This window comes from Dipodomys spectabilis, unplaced genomic scaffold (assembly GCF_019054845.1).
Source record: "Dipodomys spectabilis isolate Male_0828 unplaced genomic scaffold, ASM1905484v1 ptg000092l, whole genome shotgun sequence".
NCBI lineage: Eukaryota > Metazoa > Chordata > Mammalia > Rodentia > Heteromyidae > Dipodomys > Dipodomys spectabilis.
Window position 1 is genome coordinate 1,282,110 of NW_024870769.1, and position 24,301 is coordinate 1,306,410.

General features: G+C 39.0%; 1 protein-coding gene across 1 annotated transcript; it reads left to right on the forward strand.

Annotated features, from left to right (window-relative positions):
- The first annotated feature begins 9,324 nt into the window (after nt 1–9,324).
- LOC122112217 (interleukin-6-like) lies at nt 9,325–13,424 on the forward strand. Its single transcript, XM_042685076.1, has 5 exons — nt 9,325–9,400; nt 9,548–9,735; nt 10,868–10,981; nt 11,637–11,789; nt 12,965–13,424. Exons 1-5 carry the CDS (start codon nt 9,382–9,384, stop codon nt 13,130–13,132), a joined length of 642 nt encoding a protein of 213 aa, XP_042541010.1. The 5' UTR covers nt 9,325–9,381; the 3' UTR covers nt 13,133–13,424.
- Nucleotides 13,425–24,301: the final 10,877 nt, after the last annotated feature.

Below are 24,301 nucleotides of genomic sequence, written 5' to 3' on the forward strand. Positions count from 1 at the left end.
AGCCTAGCAACAAATATCTGATCCTACATATCAAACCCCAATTATTCAAAAAACTTTGGAAAAAAACTATTGTGGGGGCTGGGAAGGTAGCTCAGTGGTAGAATGCTTGCTTTGCGTGCATGAGGCCCTGGGTTCGATTCCTCAGCACCACATAAACAGAAAAAGCCAGAAGTAGTGCTGTGACTCAAGTGGTAGAGCACTACCTTGAGCTGAAGAGCTGAGGGACAGTGCCCAGACCTAGAGTTCAGGCCCCATGACCAACAAAAAAACAAAAAACAATATTGTGATTATAGAATCCAAGGGCCAAGCGTCTTCTTAGGACTTCACCTAGTATATCTAAACTATTCTAAGTTGATGCCTATGATTTTTTTTACATAGGGGTTACAGTTACATAAGTCAGGTAATGAATACATTTCTTTTTGAACAGTATTATCCCCTCCCTCATTTTCTCCTAGTTTTTTCAGTCCAAATCCCCTCTTCCCCAAGCCATAAATTTCAATTCCAACATAGTGTCTAGTGAGTATTACTGTTCAATTGGTTTACCCTTTGTCCCACAGTTTCTGTGATTCCTCTTCCCCTCCCCAAATCAAAATAAACATATATAAGACAAAGGGTACAGAAATAAAAAACAGGGACAAAGAGAATAAACCAAAGGAAAAAAGAAAGAATAAATAGCTGCAAACCTTACAATAAAAAAACCTCTTGTTTCCATTTCTTAGAGTCCATTTCAATAAGCATCATTTTATATGGCCATATGCACATAGCTATTGAGTCACTGTGATCCTCGCCTAAGAATATCCTCCTTTGTTCTTACTGTGTGAATGCATAGAGTGCTGTTTAATCAATCATGTCCAAGTGTAATTATTTCTCTATTACTATCCATGGGATTAACTTGTAGACTTAAAGACATATGCTAGTTATTAAAAATGAGGGAAACCATGCATCCTATATTGGGGGGGCATGGTTTATTTCACTTAATATAATTTTTCCCATCTTTCCATTTCCTTAAGTATGGGGTAATACCACTCTTTCTGATGGAAGCATAGAAGTCCATTTTCTTTAGAAAGGACTTTAATATGTTTTAGTAAATTTTAGTATGGCACAAGATCGTATTTTATCACTATTAATTCATGGGTTTTCTTCTAGAGCATCATAGAAGTATCATAGAAGTATCATAGAAGTATCATAGAAGTATCACCTGGATAATTCATGAAAAATAACAAGAACTTGGATGGATCCTATTCAGAACAATTAAATCAAAAGTAAAAGCAAGTTATCAAACATCCTACAGTGTGGGGAAACAGTATTTTTCACACACACACACACACACACACATACACACACAAATGGAAAGTTTATACCATAATAACAGTTATTACGGGTAGGTGATAATATTACTTTTTAACATTATTTCTACTTTCCCACTCTATTTTCTCAGTTTTCTACATAAAATAAATACTACTTGTGTGATTCTTTTTAGGTTAAAATATTAATATTGATTTTCATATTGTTTCTACTTGTACAATAACTAAGAGAGCTATTATGGCATTGCATTAACATTTCTCAATGAAAATGCTCTGGCTTTTCCTGATATCTGTCTGAAGCCACCAAGATCTTGAGTGTATCAAAATGGACAGTACCTAATCACCCAAAACAAATACAGTAATTGCTCTTTTGGTGGGAAGTAAGAAGACAGTATCAAGCTTTTAAGCTGTTAACTATATTTCAACTTTAGGGATGCATACTCCTATAACTCCATTGTGAGCACATATAGATTATTAAGTATGGCTAATGAGAATCCATGAAATCACAGAATATCAACAGAACACTGAAAGTAAGAAGGAATTTCAGGAGCATCTCTCTAATGGAGTCCTCAGATGGGAGAGTACCTTGCTCCATTAGTCATCATCTTGATGCTCATTTCTTCCAGCAGTTGCACTAATAAAATGTACAAAACCAAGGATTTGGCAATGCAGTAAAAAGAAAAGCCAAATTCAGGGAAATCTTCCATTCAGCCAAAAGTTTTTGCTGGCAATATATAATCAAAATCTCCTTCTAAATTCTGTAGTTCAAATAAAGTCAATAAAAAGACTGGAACATTCACAGCCTGGAGCAAACAGCATAACCACACAATACTAGATGGAATCAATTCTGGACCCAAGTCTCCTAATCCTGACCTTCCCTAGACTATTTGTCTGGGATGTTCAGTAGTTTTCCTGGACACATAGTTTTAAAAAAAAAACCAAAACTAAAGTTGCTGGTAAAACTGGTTAATCACTTGTAGAAAACTAAAGCTAGATCCTTATATATCACACTGCACCAGAATTAACTCCAAATGGATCAAAGACCTCCTAGTCAAAGCAGGCTAATAACATTACAGGATGGAATAGGAGAAATCCTAGGTCAACTTGGCACAGGCCAAAATTTTCTTAACAGAGACCCAGAAACAAAAGAAATCAAAGAAAGGTTGGACAAATGGGATTGCACGAAGTTGCAGAGCTTCTGCATGGCAAAGGACATAGCTAGCAAGATCAATAGAAAGCCCACAGATTGGGAGAAGATCTTCACTAGCCATACAATGGACAAGGGTCTCATATCTAAAATATACCTGGAATTCAAAAAATTAAATCCCCCAACAACAAATCTTCAAAGAAACAACTGCCCAATAAATAAGTGGGCTAAAGACTTAAAGAGAAACTTCTCTGAAGAGGAAAGAAGGATGGCCAATAGACACATGAAGAAATGCTCAACCTCCCTAGCCATAAAAGAAATGCAAATCAAAACAACATTGAGATACCACCTCACCCCAATTAGAATGGCTATAATCAAGAACTCTAATAACAACAGATGCTGGAGGGGATGTGGACAGAAGGGAACCTTACTACATTGTTGATGGGAGTGTAAACTTGTTCATCCACTTTGGAAAACAGTATGGAGGTTCCAAAGACTCCACATAGAGCTCCCCTATGACCCAGCAATCCCACTTTTGGGCATTTACCCAAATGATCACAAACAAGACCACACTAAAGCTACCAGCACAACTATGTTTATTGCAGCATTATTTACCATAGATAAGATATGGAACTAACCCAAATGTCTCAGTAAATGAATGGATCAAGAAAATGTGGTATTTATACACAATGGAATTCTGTGCCTTCATCAGAAAGAATGGCATTGCCACATTTACTAGGAAATGGAAAGACTTGGAAAATATTATATTAAGTGAAGTAAGCCAAGCCCAAAGAAACCTAGGTCCCATGGTTTCCCTTATTTGCAATAACTAGTATATGTCTGAGACAAGAAGAAAAGGTCAGATAAGTTGATGTTAGGTGAAATGAACCTGCAGATAAGGATTCAAATGCTTTTTTTTTCATGCAATTGTTTCTAAAATATTTATAAGATGATTTCTTTGTTGCTTTGTATGTCCCTCCCCCATGATATAACCCCTGCTTTCACTGTATTTGACGTTGGTATAATTTGTAGAGGGGAAGGGAAAAAGCAAATCATTTAAATAAGGATACAGGTAGACCCATTGCAACAATAAGGTGTACAAATCCTTATGTCAAAAAACGAATTTTACAACTTTGGCAAGGGGTGGAGGGAGGGGGAGCAGGGGAGAGATGGGAAGGGATAGGAAGGGGAAACAAAGGAGGAAACAACAATGCTTGATAAGAAATGTACTCATTATCTTGCCCATGTTACAATTACAGTATTTTCACAATAAAAAATTTAAAAAAAGAAAAAAAGTTAAATTCAGAGAAGGAATATATGTCAGTCTCTTTCTTGGTTGTTCTACATGCAGGACATCTGACGCAGTTAGCAGTTTGTTAGGCACAATGCCCCCAAACAAATCTTTGGGAATAGGAAGCCATTGAAAGAATTCTGATCATTTGCAAGGCTGACTACGGAAAGAAAATCATACCTTCTTTCCTATCACCACATCTCACCCACTCACATCTCCACAGAAAGCAGCTCAGAAGAAACGGGGCTTCCAGGATGAGGGATTTAGAGAAGTCACCCTACAGAGTCCTTGAGGTACACACAATAACACAGCCCAAAATGGACTACTTTGGAGAACTTGCAATACAGGAGGACCAAGGCCTGGCAGAAGACTGACAGCTGACAGAGAGGCTAGACGTCCTGGCTTTCTGGGTACTCAGATGTCTAAGGCTATTCTAACACAAAGCAAGCAGCACCCCATGGAACCATGTCTATGGTAAGTCTTTAAGTCAAGGATTCTGACCAATCTCTCTCTCTCTCTCTCTCTCTCTCTCTCTCTCTCTCTCCCTCCCTCTCACTCCCTCCCTCTCTCTCTCTCTCTCTCTCCCTCTTACTCCCTCCCTCTCTCTCTCTCTCTCTCCCTCTTACTCCCTCTCTCTCTCTCTCTCTCTCTCTCACACACACACACACACACACCTATAATATGTATAACAAAATTAACTAGCCTGAAGAAATTACCTATGATCCTATGACCTGTATACCGAGGCCTGAATTCTCCTGTAACATTTTAAACTACTCTGATGAACCTATCTTCAGAAACCTGTGAGGCCTTCCCTACCTTCATGAATTCAGCTTGCAAGAACACACAGGAGACTCTTTTCAGAGGAACTAAGACACGTTCCTTATAGCAATTAGCTAGGCAAAAGGGCAGTAAAAGAAGATGAAATACAGCATAGCTGGGCCAGCAGAATCCCCTGACCATGCCATTACATGTGATACTTTCAAATGGGTTCATAGTACCTTAATTTTGAGGAAAAGAGTGGGGGAAAATAGCCATTGCTTCGCATGTGTCCTTTCTGTCTATGACACCAAACTCAGAGAAGTGAGAGAAACTAGAGATGGTTTGGAGAAACCAGAGATGGTTTAAATGACTCGGGAGATTAAATTAACTGTACTGAGCTGAAGTTTCATACTTGTAAAGCAGAATCAGCAGTTAGCAATATAGAAAACCTAACCCTATTGATGGAAAAGAGACAAAGCTCAAAAAAAAAGTTGAAAAGCTCAGCCCTTCCTTGCCCTGGGCTCTATTAAATCACAGCAATTTCTTAACATCTAACAAGCCTGAAAGCAATCAGTTTAGCAACATGTTATAATCAGATACCCCCCTTCTAGACAGGTCCTGAGTTCAGATGAAAGGTTACAGAAGGTTCTCAGGCAGAGTCCACGTTGTTGACTAAGGAGGGGCAACTTCCCTTATGATGCCCAAGAGTTTCCACTTGGGCAGGAGAAGGAAATTCAACATACAGGGCATAGAATAGATGAGACCCAGAGGATACACATCCCTTCCCCAGGCTTGGAGGAGCCAGATCCAGCTCAGCTACATCTTCCTCTTCACAATAACTTAGGGAAGACCATGAAGTCACCAGGAACTAGAGTGGGCTGTCAGAGACAAAGCTCTGAGGCCAGGGATACTGCTGGATTAGGCTGGTGACAATCAAGAGCTTCCGTCACTTTACCTCGCTGCTCTGCAGAATCAACCTTCTGTTTCCAAATAGACACAACATATCACACCAATAATCTCTCATCAAGTAATACCAACACTTTTCCCAAATCATGATATTTCCCAGAGCCTTCAGTCTGACATTTTCTCCCTAGGCTCTATCCCAGAAGCTGTTAAGTCAACTACTATTTGTTTATGAACTTTTTCTGCCTTTAGGACAAGTGAAACAATATCCTAACAGCAGCTACAGTTCCCTAAAACCCAGTGACTTCCCTTTCCTGTTTAGAATACTCCTGTTAAATTGCAGAACCACCCATCTTTCACCCTCAGAATATGTAATATAGCTTAAGAGATGTAAGGAACGTATCAGTACCCAATGGAAATTCCTCTTTTCCTCATCTCAAATATATTTGTGAATCCTCTGAACTGGATTCTACCATAATGTAGGAAAGCAGGTATTAGCAGGGAACACAACTAGCTCTATATAAGGTGGTAAAGGGAGCAAAAGACATTTCCTGTTTGCCCTTCCTGTCTCAGTCTCAGCTAGCAGTCACTTCAAACCAGCAAGGGTTCAATCCAGCAACTACAGCATTAGTTAACAGATGCTGATCATCCAGTAGACTTTCCTGATCATTACTACATACTAACATGTGAGAGAGATTTAGGAGCAGGGTGTATTTGAGAAACTTCTGGGCCTTCATCTCAATTTTGCCATGAACTTAGAGCAACTCTAAGAGAAATAAATAAATCTTTACTAAATATAATATTTTTCCAAACAGAAAACGTATTGAAATATATAAAGAAAGAAAGCTATCATGGTAGAAACAATTATGACATTGCATTAATGCTTTCCAAGAAGGAAGAGTCCATTTTTTCCCCACAAAGAATGCCAATCCAAGGCATTGATAGCAGCAAAAATTCATATTGGTGGTATACGGGGGCTGATAGATCCCTCTTGCATTCTTACCACCTGACTTTTGCTGACTGCCAGAAGCACAAGATCTGTGTTGTCAGCCACTCTGCCACCCCTGTGTTCAGGAGCCATTTTCAGGAACTTATATAATGATGATGACCAGGCACAGAGAAAACACTCAACAGAAGGATTTGGGAAAGATCTAGGAGCAAGAACAACTATCTAATTAAGTCAAGGGACCTGGTTTGAGAACCATTATGTTCTCAAACAAGAGAGACAATTTTTCCTTTCAGTCTTTCACACTGTGACATAAGGAATTTTCAATAGAGCCTAACTAATACCTTATTTTTTAAAAATAAAAAGGTTAGCACAGTGGCCTGTATCCTTCGTAGTAATTTCCTACACAAGGCATTAGCTGATAAGACAGCTATGCTCAAAGAGGCTCCTCGGGTAGTAGTTCCAGTCACCAAATGTATCAAAGATTTAGTACCGGTTTTTAGGATTACTATGCCCCAGGGATTTTTTTAACACCAAACCTCATTCAGTCTTCACAACAGTCCTGTAAAAGGAAGAAATGTTATTATTTCAGTTTTATAGGTAAATAAACAAGAGTTCAAATTCTTGGAGCAACTCATCCAAGGTCAGGTAAGAATGAATTGGGCTTTGACCCAAGCTGTGAGTACTCAAGAGCCTATACAGGTATATTCCAAAGAAAGCAGCATAGGGTATATACAGATTTTTGAAAATTACAATGTGTGTCTATCTGCATGTGATAAGGTAAATACAGAAGTGAGTGCATGGGAGTTGAAAAGACTAGGTCACACTAGGTCAACAGAGGTCTAGGCACTTCCTCTGGGAGAAGAGGCCAGGAAAGGAAGGAGCCTTGTTTTCCCCTGAATATCCTGGTATCTTGTTCATAAATTTTACCATGCATACATACCTCCTCTTTTTCTGAAAATGCTCCTAGAAAAGGTAAATATAAATGTTGTTTTGAATAATTAAGTTCAAATGTTTAAAATTTTTCGTGTCATATTTTCCAATAGAAAAGCCAGACAACTGAATAAAAGCAGTACCATATTACAGAGGCTTTCCGGCACCCTCCTGAAAAGAAGCGAGAATAAGGAATGTGTTTCACTGCAAAAAGAGAACTTGTCTCAGGGGCATGTAAGATATTTAAGACCGAAAAGCACTAAAAGTGAAACTATTGGCCATCCTTCCCATTTTCATTTTCAATGTAAAACCCCCATAAAGCTACCTTTGTTTAGACAAATAAGGAAAGAATGGGTGACCTCACTTTCTTCAACAGGCAGGTTCTAACATGTTATATACAAAATGAAACTTAAATTTTTTGTGTGCTGGTCCTGGGGCTTGAACTCAAAGCCTGAATGCTGTCTCTGAGCTCTGGTACTCAACGTTCCCGCTCTTGCACGTGAGCCACAGCTCCACTTCTGGCTTTTTTGCTGCTTAATTGGAGATGAATCTCACAGATTTTGCTGCCTGGGCTGGCTTTGAACCACAATTTTCAGGTCACAGCCTCCTGAATTTCAAGAAAACTTAAATAATTTAATGCATGTTTTTTAAATGCTCTTGAAAAAGCCATTATTTTGGAAATCTTGAAGAGAAGATCTCTGCAAAGTAGAGGAGATGGTTGTGATGCTAATAACACTATGTTTTGTAATTACTATTTTGGGGGCCTGGTTCCGACCTCAATGTTATCTGGAGACTGGTAGGGCTACCATCCACAGACCATATGCAAGAGACTATGAACCCTTCTGTAAGAGAAGTCATCCTAAAAGATCATTTTATAAGCTTGATTGGGTAAGGAAAGCTTTGATATCAGAGGGGAAAGCTTGACTCTGAGCCTAGTAAATATGCCACCTTCAGATTCAAATGCAGTCTTACAGTGAAAAGCAGCTATGAAAACAAGCTCTAAAGATACCATAAGGTTTTCCTTTGACATCCTCATCAAAGAGGCGAGTAGTATTCCCCATTTCTGCCATGAACTACATGGGCTTCAGAAACTGGTGGGCCCTAGCAGGCTGGGCCATTGCAAGCATGGCAGGTACACTGGGGAGCCAAACTGCACAGAAGCCAGAAGTGGTTAAAAGAAAGAAAAAAAAAAAAAGAAGGAGTGGGCATGAGCAGGGACAAGACAGAGAGCCTGAACAACCCTGTGGCACAGAGATGCAAGTCCTCACCAGGTAGATCCCCAAAAAGCCACCAGAGAGACAACAAGGCTCTCTGAAGTGGGTGGAAGAGGTGAGAAAACTGGCACATGCACTGGTGTCAAAAAGGAGTATGCACCACACACTCTACTGGAGATTCCTAAAATCATAACTGTGCAAAATTTGAGGTGGCCAGGCAGTTTTGCAATTACTGGTTATGATGAAAGTCAGGAAATAAGAATTCTGCGATGACTGGCAAGGTTACCTTCTGCGTAATCCCAGGTTAAGGATCCATGATGCTATCTGAGGAGACTGTTATCAGAACATCTGAGTTTTTTTCACCTGTAGAAATTAGCTAGAATACTAAATCATAGCCACTTAATCTGGTATTCAAACTGTGTGTTTTTTAAATCATAGCTTTAGCTTCTTTCTGTTCCTCCTCATCAAACATTGTGAATGATTACAGCTTTGCCTTCTTACCCCACACCGCATCCCCCAAGTCTTGTTAAAGTGCTGTGTCACAGAAAAAAAAAGAAGAAGAAAGTTAAGGAAGAATGATTCGACTTCTCGGGGCTAACTTTAAGGATGACTTAAGCCATACTTTTTTCCCCAAGTTGTGATTCTTTCAGGGCTAAACAACGTCACTTGCACAATCATCGTAATAAGGTTTCCAATCAGCTCCACCCACTCTGGCCCCACCCCCCCCCCAAAAAGATTTTTATCAAACGTGGGATTTTCCCATGAGTCTCAAAATCAGAGTCTCAACTCCCAATAAATATGAGACTGGGGATGTCAGAGACTCATTCTGCTCTTGAGCCCACCAGGAACGAAAGAGAGCTCCATCAGCACCTCCAGGAACAGCTATGAAGTTCCTCTCCTCAAGTAAGTGAAGGGAATCCCTCGCCCTCTGCTGGGGCCACTGAGTGCCTGTGCTAGGGAGGAGTAAGGGCTGATGGCTGGCCAGCAGCCAGTGGCAGGCTCCCAGCTGTGCTGTCAGCTCACTCACTGCTTTCCCTTTCCTCCGCTCAGGCACCTTCTGTCCACTTGCCTTCGTGGGGCTGCTCCTGGTGACAGCTACTGCCTTCCCCACCTCAGAAGTCCCAAGAGAAGATGTCACAGCCAATGCCACCTCAGATGGACCAACATATGCCTCTACACAAAATGCTGAAGATCAGATTTCATATACCCTTATGAAAATCAAAGAACTGAAAGAGGAGGTGGGTAGGCTTGGTGGTAGGGATGCAGGGCATTCATTCATTCTCCTTGTCCCTGGAGGTGGACAGTGGCTACTGTGGGGTTTGGAGACACATTAAATTTGATGCCAAAAAGTGGGGTAGACTTTGTTCTATATTTCTTCTCTTCTCTGCTGTGGGTCTCAGGAGGTTCTTTCTTTTTCTGGAAAACACAGAATATTTTCTAGTCCTTTGCAGTGCTACACGTGGTGTGCATCAGGTCATTGTTTCTCAGGGCCTTCTTTTTCCACACTAGAAAGGAATGTCAGTCTTCATTTTGTCCTCTGAAGTTTGTGAAGCTTTGAAAAGTGCCACTTTGAAATGAATGTTCAGCCTTACAAGTAGTTTTTGTACTTTTAGGTCATGTAAGTTCTCCAGGTCAATTCCAGTCAAGATGGTACTTTAGGGCCCACCCTATGGCATCATTAGGTCAAAATACCTTCCACCTTCAGATCTCCAAGTATTTTGGCTGGTTTTTTTTAAATTTGTTATTTTTGTACTGGTACTGGGACCTCTTGTGTTCTCATTCCTCAGATCTCAGCCTCCTAACTAGCTATGATTACAGGCATGGGCCACCAGTGGGCACCTGGATTTTGGCTGTGTTTGACAAAACGAAAAGAACATAGTCCAGCTCTGGTTTTGCTAAACCAGATTCGTAATCTTGGACAACTATCACCTCTGTATTTTACCACTTTATCTGTAAAATTATGGAATTTGCTTTCTCTCACAGGTCATTCTCGTTAGAACATCCTATGGCTAAATCATATTTGACCCAAATTATCATCAAAATTGCTGTCACTTATTAAGTACTTACACTGTACCTGGCACTTCATTTAAATGTTCCAACTAATCCTCAGAACAAAAGTAGGAGGCATTTAGATGCTTCCCAGTTTGGAAAGAAGGCAACTGAGACGCAGGATAAGTAATATGCCTGAAGCCATAGGCAATCTGGGACTGAACCCAAGTGTGCCTAATTCCACTAGGAATTGCTTGCCAAGATGCCAATAGGTTGTAACTTCCTTTTGCTGGTGTGGTAGAACATAAGTGGGGCCCTCTAGTGGTATTTTGGTTTGGGAGTAGAATTTTTGGATTAACAATTCTGGTATCTTTTTCCCAGGTATGTAACAATGAGGAAAAGTGTGTTAGCAATGACAATGCATTGTCACGAGACAAGCTGAACCTTCCAAAGATGACAGTGAAAGATGGGTGCTTTGAAAGTGAACATAAAAAGGTATGAACTTGCCTCATTTACTTCCAAGCATTCGCTAACCAGTTCTTGCTTGCATGGACTATATTCAGATAGACCCAGACTGGTACCAAAGAATGGCAGAGATGTAAAGAACGTTATATAAATTTTATGAGGCAGGTAATTAAAGCTTTTTTAAAAAGATAGTTTCTCTTTTAACATGGTGGCTCCTCTGCATTGGGAATTTTCACAACTCTCAAATGTCAGAAACGCCCAGTAGAGTTATCTGGGAACCATTTTTCTCTGGCTGCCCCTAGCATGATCCAGGCCAAGCAGCATCCAGGCCAACTCTCCCTGCTGACGTTATTCTCCATACCCCTCACCTTCCAGTGAGATAACCTGCATTGACATCTGACGATTACATAAACCATAGCAAGGGCAAGAGAGGAGACGGAGCACTAAGGAAAGAGTCCAAAATAGTCCCCACTGCCACACTCTAGTGTCTTGTTGGGCCTTGGGCAAAATTAAGTGGTGCCTCGATTGTCCAGATATTTTTTTAAACGTACAGCTAACTGTGTCCAGGGTTAAAACAAATGCCTAAATGCTCATGATGGTCAGAAGGAGAAGACACTGATTTTTAAGGTCTCAAACTGATTCTGTCTTCTAGAAATAATTGACTTTCCCACCTTTCTTCTTGTAGGACACCTGCCTGCTGAAAATCACTTCTGGTCTTCTGGAGTTCCAGATCTACCTAAAGTACATCCAGAATAAGTTTCAGAGTAGTGAGAAAAATAACAAAGCCAAAGATGTGAAGAGCAGTACAAAATCTGTGATCCAACTCCTGATGCAAGAGGTGAGTGCTTCCCAGGAGGGATGAAGGGAAGAGAGGCTCAGGAGAATACCTAACAGCTCAGTTACCACCCTGCTTCAGCAACTATCCTTGTATGTGAAGGAGAGGGACTAAGAAACAGTTGCTCCTCATAGTTTAACTTTTTTGTTCTTGTTATTGTTGTTTCTTTGTTTTTGCTTTTTGGCTCTCTTCTGCAAAGAACATCTATAGCCATTAAAAACTGTAAAAGTGACATGGATTTTGACATCATTTCCAATAGCTTAAGAGATGAGAAAAATAAACAGAAGAAAGCACGTCTAACTATACTCAATGAGCCTTTATAAAAGAAGAACACAAAAAATATTTTAGTAGTTAATTGCTCCAAGTTAGATTCTTGCTACTGTACTGCAGAGAAGTAAGCTAAAGACTGCAAAAGGAGGCTTTAGCCATTACCAGCAACTAGCTATTAAAAGGAAGAGAATGGAGAGATGGTAGATGACCAAAGCAAAGAGGAGGGCCCTGTACTCAGCCTGCCTCTCTCACGTGCAGTTATTTGCCTTAAACCAGGGCTCTTCATACTTTAATCTGCGTGGGAATGCCCTCGGGATTGTTTCCCTGCATATTCTGATTTAGTAGGTCTAGAGTGGGACATGAGATTCATTTTTCCCAAGAGCTCCTTGGTGAGGCTGCACTACACAAGGACCACACTGAGAGGTTCAAAACCCACACTGAGAGGTTCAAAGCCTTACACAAGTTACTATCACCATGCCAATGATCCTATAGAAAGACATTTCTAATCTTCTTTACACTACTGTATCAGTGGACTCTCCACAGATGCTAGATGGATAGTTGAGAAGAAGAGTGGAGAAAAGTACAATATTTAGAACTCATTAGCTTGCCTGTAGCTATTAAATAATAATTATGTGTCTGATACTATTTTGGATAATACAGAAGAAGGGAAATTAAGATAATGAGGGTGCCCTCTGGATGGTTACCATCTAATGGAGACAAAGTAGAAAAGAATAGTTAGGTCCTTCTCAGGGTAGGGGTGGAGCAAAAACACTTTCCCTGACTTGGCTGAGGCAAAGTAGTCTCTTCCACCCAAATTTTAATATTTTTCCTACAGTCCTGAGCATATCTCCACTGAGAAGGACTTATTTTATATTTAAACAATCCTTTTTGCTTTCTTTCCTCTTCAGATAAAGAATCAAGATGAAATAGTCTTCCCTAGCCCAACTGCAAATGCTCTCCTACTGAAAGAGCTGGAGTCACAGAATGAGTGGCAGAAGAACATGATAATTCACCTCATCCTGAGCAGCCTTGAGACTTTCCTGCAGTTCAGTTTAAGAGCTCTTCGGATACTGTAATGCACAGCAGCTAATATTATGGGTGTACAGGCATTCCTTTCCATGGTCAGGACAGATCCATCCCTGTCCACTGGGGATCTACCTTATGTTGTTCTCTACGAAGAACTGACAGTATGAACATTAGGACACTATTTTAATTATTTTTAATTTATTGATAATTTAAATATGAATTAATTTATATATGATTGCTATTTATAATTTTTATAAAGTGCCACTTAAATCTTATATGTCATAGTTTTGAAATGATAATATGAGTCTAGGCAGTTTGAATCTGTTTCAGAACCAGATCATATTTAGAATGTATAAGCTTACCTCAATAAATTGATAATTTATGCACATTTTTAAAAGAGTGTTTGTGTTGTATTTTTATAATATTTACACGGTATTTATACAAAAGGTCACTTTATTTTTTTTTTAAAATTTGCAATTCAGCCTTTATTGTGGGAAGCAAAATAAAATAACACAAACTGGTTACAGAATGATCAAAACAAGAATGAGCAAAAATCCTTCCTTGGGCTTTAAAGACTTACTGACAAAAGAATATTATCATATAATATCATGACAAGATAAATCTATAGGTGAAATGGAACTAAGTAACCTGAGGGGATAGGTGGAGTTAAGATAGATGGGAAGAGAAAGATGGGAGGGGTAACACTTCAAAATGCAATCAAGATGCATTGTACTCATAAAGTAACAGTCGGATGGAAAGCTCATTGTACAACTATTTGAAGATAATTTAAAATATAAAAAACAGTATAAACACCTAGCGAAAGGTACAATGAAGGACCTACTTGCATTCTAAGTACATTGCATCTATCACATCAAATCAGCCAGTTTTTTCTAGGTATAGGAGAGTAAGTTATCCACATGAACACTAAGAAATGAGCACCGATTTGAACTCCAAGTCTATCTGACTCCAGGACTTCTACTCTTCTTTTTTTTTTGCACCAGTCCTGGGGCTTGAATTCAGGGCCTTGATGCTGTCTCTGAGCTTCCTTGTTCAAGGCTAGCACTCTACCACTTGAGCCAAAGCTCTACTTCTGGCTTTAGTTTCACAGATTTTCCTGGCCAGGCTGGCTTTGAACTGAGATCCTCAGATCCCAGCCTCCTGAGTAGCTAAGATTATAGGCATAAGCCTCCAGTACCCATCTTCCTACTCTTAACCTTATGTACTACCACCCAGGAAATGAAAAGATATAGGTACAAAATCCCCAAAACACTGTAACAGAGGTAGTACACTTAATGGTACAATCAAAGCCTTTGTGGTCATACAACTACTTAATTAAGATATGGCAATGCTCAAGCTTCCAAATAATAACTAGGAGTTCTACCTCCCTCCTCTGGGTTTCTCAAACACTGTACATACCTCTCTGAGTGTCTACCATGGATATTTCTTCCCAGCTAGCCAATCTAGTGTACCCATCTTTGTATTCCAAACTCACAGCTCAGAACTTAAACAAAAGAGACTCTAATAAATGTTTGTTAAGTGAAGGGGCACACTTAAATAACCACTAATATAAAACATTTCAGTTCTTGGAGAGGTAGAGCATTAGGAGAAATTACACTCATGTATCATCATCTTAAGGGAAAATAGCAGGAATCTGAAAGAAGCTTAAGGATTTCCAGAGAAAGTGATAAATAATCCAAGCAGGTATATTTAACTCCATTTCCTTCCACACTGGAAATATTCTTTGCTAATCCTCCCTCCTTCCTCATCAGTAGTGATGAGAAGAGAAGCAGCTTCCACAACTTAATGCAGACCCTCTGTGCACTTCAACAAAACACTGGGAAATTGGTAGAGATTTCCTCCTTTCTTACGCCAGCAGTGTAAAAGTTCTCTCTTCTAACAAAGCCTTTCCCCATCCTAACCACCTAAGACTTCTTCCAGGTCAGGAGTTCTGTTTATGTAAAGGGGAAAGTCCAAAAGGCCCAGAACTTGAGGAATCAGGCAAGGAAAGAGCTGCATAGTCTGACTTCTGCAGACCACGCATCACAAGTGAGCTTCCCAAAATTAGGGTCAAATGCAAGAACTACTACCAGTTGACCAATACATCTATGCTCAAACAAAATGTGTTGAGTGTAATGTCAAGGAATCTTATGATGAAGTGGCAAACAAAATAGACATAGTCCCTTGCACACATGTGGTTTCCACTGTGGCATGGGGGAAAAAAGACAATCAATAAAGAATATAGTGTGATGAGATTTTCAAAAGAGAAATGTGAGGTTCTTAGGAATCTATCCTGGGGCAATAATAACAAGAGTACATAACTAAACCTACGTAGGGGCAGTTATGAAGGTTTTCAAGAGGAGAGAGGTTTTGGCTGAACTCTAATAAATATATAGACATTAAGTAGGCCAAGATGGTCAGAAAGAGCATTACAGGCAGAGGGAATAGCATATAAAAAGTCTGAATTGACAAGAATCATATACTCAGTGAGATATAGAAATTTACATTATATTCAGTGCCTAAGATGGGGTAAAAAGGCTAGCACCAGACCATCAACAGCATTCAAAAGCATATTCAAAAAATTCTACTGATCCCATTCATGGTAAGTAGTAGGATGGAATATGAGTTTTATATTTTTATATGATTACTCAAACTTCAGTGTGGGGAATTAGTGAAATATACTGACAGATGGAGGGACTTTCCAGAGGATATAGAACAGAGAGAGGCGGTGGGCAACAACCAGTGTGTGCAAGCCCCAAGAAACTCAGAATTGTTCACAGAGATGTGAAATTCTTGTAATCTCCTTGGGATGAAGACATTGGCTATTATATTTGAATGGGAAAAGAAAACGTTATCCTCAAATGCTAAAAGCTTGATGACACTATAAATATGACCCAACAATCTATAGGAGAAGAAAACTGATAGGGAGGTAGCAACCACTTCCGATAACCTCAGAGCTCTTGGTAGGCTGAAGGCGAAAGACAGAGTTAAAGCAACTCTCCAACATAACCAACTGCTATAAGAATAGACTGATAATAACAATGATGCTGAGTGACATTACATGCTAGCATGGTTCAGCATTCTAAGGAAAGTATATTAACTAAAATTACAAAGGTTGTAAGTTCCATAGACAACTAAAATTCCTCTCCATCTAGAGGCAACATTACTCATCCTCCTTTGTAATTAGATGTAGCTATGCTCCAAAGACAACACAGAAGGACTAAATCTCCCATCCTTTTAAAGGACTGCTTACAAGCTTAGCTTTTGGCTAAATGATAAAACACAGTTTCCTGCATTGAAATAATACCTCCCAAATAAAGAACCCCGAAATTTTGTGTGTAACCAATATAGCTTATACTAATTGCTCTGTTTTCGGGAACTTGAAATTTTGTGTGTTTTTTTAAATTTATGTCACCATTATCTTTATTTCACTCTGAAATTTTCACAATCGCTGAAAGTACATTTTGAATGCTGCTCATTTTTTATTTTAAAATGATTTCGTATAGAGACATTAATATAACATGTGGTCCTGGGATTTAACTTTTGAAATAAAACTATCCATGTCAGGTATTCGATGTGAACATTCCAGGATGACCTGTCACCACAGTGATGAGATAATGCATATCTTGCCTTCTACTCCACCTATCACTCAGAGCTAAGAGGTTCACATTTATGTACAGTTGGGACATTCTCAGTTTCCTGTCTAAAGTCCGGAAAGAAGGGAAATCTGAGCTGTTTCTGTGGAGGTATGTTCACAAAGATTCCTGACGCTTCATTTACACATGGGACTGCTTAATATTACTTAATCTATATTCCTTACCTTTTGAAAAATTCTGTACTAGCCGGGCACTGGTGGCTCACACCTGTAATCCTAGCTACTCAGATCTATTGAGATCGTGGTTCAAAGCCAGCCCAGGCATGAAAGTCCATGACACTCTTCTCTCCAATAAACCACCAGAAAACCGGAAGTGGTGCTGTGGCTCCAGGGGCAGAGCACTGGCCTTGAGCTGAGGAGCTGAGGTATAGCGCCCAAGCCGAGTTCAAGTCCCATGACAAAAAATAAAATAAAATAAATCTGTAATATCTTTTCTGAAAATGTGTTAGAGGGTTGGGAAGGTGGCTCAGTGGTAGAGTGCTTGACTTGCATGCATGAAGCCCTCGGTTCAATTCTTCAGTACCACATAAGCAGAAAAACACCCGAAGTGGTGCTCTGGCATTAGCCTTGAGCTGAACGGCTGAGGCACAGTGCCCAGCCCAGAGTTCAGGCCCCACGACCAACAAAAAAGAAAGAAAGAAAGAAAATGAGTTACAAAATATTAAAGAACTTCACCATAGACTCTGCTATAAATTTGTTATAACATTTTCCTAATTTAAAACATTGTAGTTTTTTTTGTGCTTTTGTAAGCATCTTAGATGGGAAAAGATAACAGAACACACCTAAACAGTCTTCATCAGATATGGGGTTTTATGATACTAAAAACAATGTCAAAATTCAAGATGTGCCCAAAGGAAAAGCCAAAGGAGACTAATGGGCCATGACTTTAAAGTTAACTACCAGCACAAAGAAAAGGAAAAGGTAAATATAGTAGTAGAATTTCAGGAAAAAGAAATGATACATCATCTTCTTCTTCATGGAGATGTCCAAATAGGGAATATTATACATGGAAATCCAGAATTTTTAAGCACATTTTCAGGGTATAGTGAGTGACAGAGAGCATTGATAACTTAGTCCTGTTATTAGGGGAATCACAAATAGTACTGTCAGGACAGTGGAGTGGACACTGGGTAACTGATGGAAAACAGTTTGGGTGGTCCTCAGTGAAAGGTTTGTGCATATTAGGGACTATGGCAGTGGAATTTGAAACTTTAATATTTGAAGAGGTTACCCTAAACAACACCTTGGGTATTGAATCATTATTAACTTCACTGCTGGACACATGTCACAACTCACTGAAAAATTAAGTGTGTGATAAAAAGAATTTTTAAACAACTGTGCCTGGCTTCCTTTAGAATTTGCCATGAGTTTGGATTTTACCCTTTTAATGCAATAAATCCTATCCATGAGCATAACTATATGCTAAGTTAGTATTGGGATTCCTCTCACTAACTCACCAATTTGGAGTGTAGTCTTGGGAGCTGCCAATATAGCGGCTGTTTTTTCACCAATGGAATGTAAGGAGAGTGATGGAATTTTATTTCACTTGCCTAAAACTATCTCCCCTGTACTTCTAGTTTTTAATCTTTCTATGAAAGGTGAGGATGTAGTGATTAACCACCTTCAGTAGGAAGGGAATAGTATCCAAATGTATTGATTTTATTGCAACTTGTAATTTTGAATTAGTTAAAATTAATTAAATTGAAAATTAACAACCCTATTGTAAGATGTGGCTAGTGGCTATTGTATTGAACTGTGGTCATCCATTTCCATCACTACAGGAATCTCTATTGGGTGGTTGCTCTCAGAGTAGAACTGTGATCACTAAATGATCTCATGAAGCAATGAGGATCACCAACCTGAACCACCAAAGATCACTAGACTGTTAGATAATAGATAAGGAAATACATTTTATCTTATTTAAGAAATATGTTTAGATTTGTTAAGATAGCTCATGTATACTCTAACTAATAGAGCTTTCAATTTAGTTTTAACTGAAGATTAGAAAATATGTAGAAAGCAAAGTAATCACGGAGAACAGAAAGAAAACGCACTGAACACCTAGGTCTTAAAACAGGCCACAAGCCCATACCTAACATTGTCCATAGAGACTCTCGGGATCTGAAACACTCAATTCTTTTGCTCACTCTGACATTTTACAGTCATACCTTGAGAATAGCTTTAAAAATCTATGTGATTATCCCCTCCCCACCCACTTATTTTTCTCTTGTGGTGCTGAGCATTAACTCTAAAGTCTTGGATATACTAGGCAAGGACTCTACTACTGAGCAACAGTCCCAGCCTTGGGGTTTCTGAGGTAAGGTCTCATGTGTAGCTTAGGCTGACCTCAAACTCATAATTCTCCTGTCTCTTTATACCAAGTCTGGTATTACAGGCTTATGGGCTTCCTTTTCATATAAGCATTAGTGCCATAAGTTTTCCTCTTGGTACTGTTTAAGCTTTGTCCAACAGTTTTGATCTACTGTGTTTTCATTTTCCTTAAATGATGTATTAGGTATATTTTTCCATTTTTCTTGAGTCTTCCTCTTTGACACATTAATTAGAAGAGTGATATTCAGTGTGTCAATGCTTGGAGATTTCTCTATTATCTTCCAATAACCAGTTGTAGTTTGATTCCATTGTGGTGAGGAAACTGGGTTTATATGATGGCAATTATTAACTTCGTTTTCCATAATATGGTCTACCTTGGTATATATTTCATGGATGCCTGGAAGAGATTATATGTCTATAACTTTTATATGAAATGTTTTCTATATCTGACCTTATTGCTTGATGGTGCTGTTGAGTTCCTCTATAACCTACGGCTTCCTATTCTCTTCTCTTTGTTTCTTTCTGTCTTCTTCTCCATTATTTTGAAAATCACATTACACCAGTTAACTTTTTGCTTCAATAATTAACATGATTTTAACACTAAAAAAAAAGAGAATTCTCTGTTTTCTCTCTGATGTCACCTTTTCTCTTTTTTAAAAGAAAATTCTTTTAAGCATTCTTTATAGGCTAGCATGATGGCAACTCATTTTCTTAATTTTTCATTGTCTGGGAATGTCTTGATTTACCCATTCCTTTGCTATTTGATATTGTTTTGTGGTCAAGGATATTTCCATTCAGCATAAATTTCTGCACTAATAATTCCTTTCTTTTAGCCCTTGAAAAATGTTGTGTCACAACCTTCTGGCCTCCATATGGTTCCTGGTGAGAATTGTGTTTGTTACCATTTCTTCCCTATAGATAATATATTATTTATGTAGCTACTTTAAATGTTTTTGTCTTTAGTCAAAGACTACAGTAGGGAAGAAAGACTAGATTCTCCATTCCCTTCCATTTGTCTGTTGACATCCAGACTAGGAAGTTTATCTAGTTACTGGTAGGGCCAGGGGTAGAAACCTGACTGCCCACTAGATACCCACTGATACTACCCTGAATAGACGGTGGAGAGTGGTACTTCATGACTGCTCCTCTGACACAGTAGGGAGGCAGGGATCTTGTTCTCCTCAAGTGATGGTGAAAAGTCCTAATTTTTCCTTAGGTCTCATGTGACATGATCTGGAAAGGAGGGACTCCCTCCTAATCAATAAGCAGGAGTGGAAGTCCAGGATCTCCATGTGATTTCTATTGGTACCTTGGGGGGAGGGGAACAGAAAAAAGGGATTCACTCTGTTGTCACTATATTTGATTTTGGTATACTGTGCATTACATGTAAGATTATCTGAATTTAGGGAAAGGAAGGGGAACAACAAAATGGTAAGACAAAGGGCAAATCAATGCAACAGTGATATTCATAAGACAATGGGGAGGAGATTGGGGGGAGGGAAAGTGGGAGAAAAACGAGATAGGAAGTAACAATATTCAACAAGAAATGTACTCACTACCTTAAGTAAGTAACTGTAACACCTCTGTACATCACCTTGACAATAAAATTAAATTTTAAAAAAACAATAAAAGGATTCATTCTGTTCTGAGTGGGAAGCTGGATTTTTCATCCCTGCCAGAGCATACCAGTGGAGTATTAGGATATCTGATTATAGCCTCTCCAGAAGAGTCTACAGGTTCCATATATAGAAATGCATAAACTGTTGTTTTGTATATCCACAAACTTATCATTTGTAATAATAAAGTTGTATGAAATATAAAGACTAAGAGCTATAATGAGTAGTTGTGTAGACAGAGGACAACTCAGGCAGGCTGTAGAACTCTACCTTTTGAAAAAGAGCTATAAAAGGAAATGAAAATTGAAAGTTTTCTGGAGAGTCAAATTCTGTTTAGGAAATAAAGTAGTAAGGATTTTTTTTTCTTCTCAGTCTGGGCCTGGGCGCTCTGCCTCATCTCTTCAGCTCAAGGCTTGCACTCTACCACTTGAGCCACAATACCACTTTTGGTTTTCTGAGTGGTTTATTGGAGATAAGAGTCTCACAGCCTTTACTGCCTTGGCTGGCTTTGAACCACAATCCTCAGATCTGAGCCTCTTGAGTAACTAGGATTACAGTTGAGAGCCACAGAGCCCAGCTAGTAGTTAATGACCCAAGATAAGATTCATTTATATGATTGAAGGTATGGTTTCAGCTTTACTGGATACTGTTTGGACTATTGAATATACAGTAGATGCAGGAGTTTTTACAAACCTCTACACAGTGCAACAGATCCAGAGGTGAACAATGAGGTTGCACCTAGAGATGGGAAATGCTATATTACAGTCACATGTCACTTTTCTTTTCCTTCTTTCCCAGGCAGTGTTTCCAAGAGTGGGCCCTAATAAGTGATACCCATGAATCAGCTTCTTACATGCTCCCAGATAATTCTGACTGCAAGTGTAGAAAACAAAGGAATTGTCAGACATGGAGTCAGGCTCTATGAAATTAACTCAACAGACACAGCCTCTGCTGTTTACTGAAATGTTTTCTTCAAACTCTTCCTCCCTGGATTTCTCATGACTTTCCTCATATGTGGTAACTCTTCTCTAGATCAAAAGAAAAGTTTCCTCAAAGTCCACAGTTTTCTAAATGGTAGAATAATGACATTATATTCTACAGTCTACTCTCAAATTTTCTTAAAAACAATAAGGATTAAAATTTGAGAGAAATAAAGGAAACAGTATCAGTAAAACAAGAAATAATCACAGCTTCAGTATTCATGCATACCACCCAAACTATGAAGAGTCTGGACAGATGTGTGGGAAGAATGGAGCTCCTTACCTTCTGAATGTTCTCTACCTTACAGACCCTTCAGAGAAATCTGAAGCAGAAATGGCTCATAGAATTAAATGATATTGTCTGTTCAGTGTTAATGTGTTTTTTAATAAGAGGTAATCCAAATACAACAGGCAACCAGATGATACCAACATGATATTCAGAAATTGTGTAGGCTTCACAAATGTGACCTTTCTCCATCATTTTGAAGCCACTAGGGACAAGATTTATCACAAAGTGCAAAACAAAGTATCCAAAATCCCAAGGGAAATGTTAATGTGGTGGGAATACTTCATGATAGGTTAGGAGACAGGCTCAATTAAGTGACTTTGAGAACCTCTATGTTTTCTACCACATTAGCAATTCCAGAGAAGTGAGAGCCAGATGAAGAATCTCTTTTTCTCCATGGCAGTCAACCTAAATGAAGGAGTTTCATGGTAAGGTAAGAAGCAAAATCCCTCCACCCATTTTTCTCCTGACATCTTTGACCTATATTGCTGAGCTGCAAGGTGTTTTGATTTTTTTTACTCATTCAAATCTTTGCCCACAGGCTGAGTTCCTTCCCCAGAAGAATTTCTTGTGACCTATGTTCTAGAAAGTCTGTTTGAGATGCTAGAGGAGATGTGGACAAAAGGGAACCCTACTGAATTGTTGGTGGGAGTGAAAACTTGTTCAATCACTTTGGAAAGGAGTATGGAGGTTCCTCAAAAGACTACACATAGAGCTCCCCTATGACCCAGCAATCTCACTTTTGGGCATTTACCCAAACAATCACAAACAAGGCTACACTAACGCTACCAGCACTACTATGTTTATTTCAGGATTATTTACCATAGCTAAAATATGGAACCAACCCAGATGCCCCTCAGTAAATGAATGAATGGATCAAGAAAATGTGGCATATATACAATAGAATTCTATGCCTCCATCAGAAAGATTGACATCACCCCATTTGTTACGAAATAGAGTCTTGGAAAAAATATATATCAAATGAAATAAGACAGACCGAAAGAAACATAGGTCCCATGGTTTCCGTTATCTGCAATAACTGGTATATGTCTAGGACAAGCAGAAAAGGTAAAAAGCTATATACATATGACCATATAAGATGATGCTAAGCAAAATGAACCCCAAGATAGGGACACAGAGGTTTTTATCTTTGTTGCTGTTGTTTTAATGTACCTATAATGTTCTATGGGATATTTTGTTTCTTTTGTATGTTCTTCCCCCATGGCATAACGCCTGTTTTCACTGTATTTGACCTCAGTGCCCTGAATCTTGTATATACATTTTTTTAATTTTGAAGAGGGGAGGGAAATAACAAAATGCTGAAATAAGGATACAGGTTGACCCATTGTAACAATGGGATGTACAAGACACTATGTTGAAAATGAACTTTACAACTTTGAGTGGGGGAGGGAGGAGTTTGGGAGGTGGGGTGGGAAGGAATGGCAGGGGGAAAACAATGGAGGGGCAACAATACTCAATAGGAAATGTACTCATTACCTTACTCATGTAACTGTAACCCCTCTATACAAAATCTTCCAATAAAAAATATATATTGAAAAAAGAAAGTCTGTTCAGAAGGAAGGGGCAACATGGACCAAAAGCATTGAACTCATCACCTGATTTATGGAATTGTAACCCCTTTGTACAACTACTTAACAGTAACAATAAAGATGCAAAAAAAAAAAAAAAAAGTTGAGCACTAATGGCTCATGCCTATAATCCTAACTACTCAAGAGGCTATGATCTGAGGATTGTGGTTCAAAGTCAGCCAGAGCAGGAAAACTCATGAGACTCTTGTCTCCAATTAACCACCAGAAGTAGAGCTATGGCTCAAGTAGTAGAGAGCTAGTCTTAAGAAAAAAGCTCCCAGAAAACGCCCAGGTTCTAAGATCAAGCCCAAGACCCATACCAAACAAATAAACAAAACAAAACAACAAAAAACATACCAGAAAGTCTGTTCAGCTTATATTCTTCCTACAAGGCTTCGTCTAACAATGCTGGTATCATTCATTCTTTTCTTACTCATCTAGGTCTATAGTTAACAACAGCCATGGTTCCCTTAACAAGAAAACCGTGTGTGTGTGTGTGTGTGTGTGTGTGTGTGTGTGTACATGCCAGTAGTGAGGTTTGAACTCAGGGCCTCATGTTCTTCCTTAGCTCTTTCTACTCAAAGCTGGCATTCTACGATTTGAGTCATATCTCAATTTCTAGCTTTTGGTAATTAACTGGAGATAAGAGTCCCTCAGGTTTGTCTGCCTAGGCTCTCTTCAAACCACAATCCTCATATCTTAGCCTCCTGTGTGTCTAGGATTACAGGTGTGGGACACTGATATCCAGCTAAGATTAAGAGTTTA

Excerpts from the sequence above, each read along its gene's own strand:
- LOC122112217 (XM_042685076.1), top strand. Across the intron at positions 9,736-10,867 it reads TCAAAGAACTGAAAGAGGAG|GTATGTAACAATGAGGAAAA; the intron begins GTGGGTAGGCTT and ends TCTTTTTCCCAG. Across the intron at positions 11,790-12,964 it reads TCCAACTCCTGATGCAAGAG|ATAAAGAATCAAGATGAAAT; the intron begins GTGAGTGCTTCC and ends TTTCCTCTTCAG.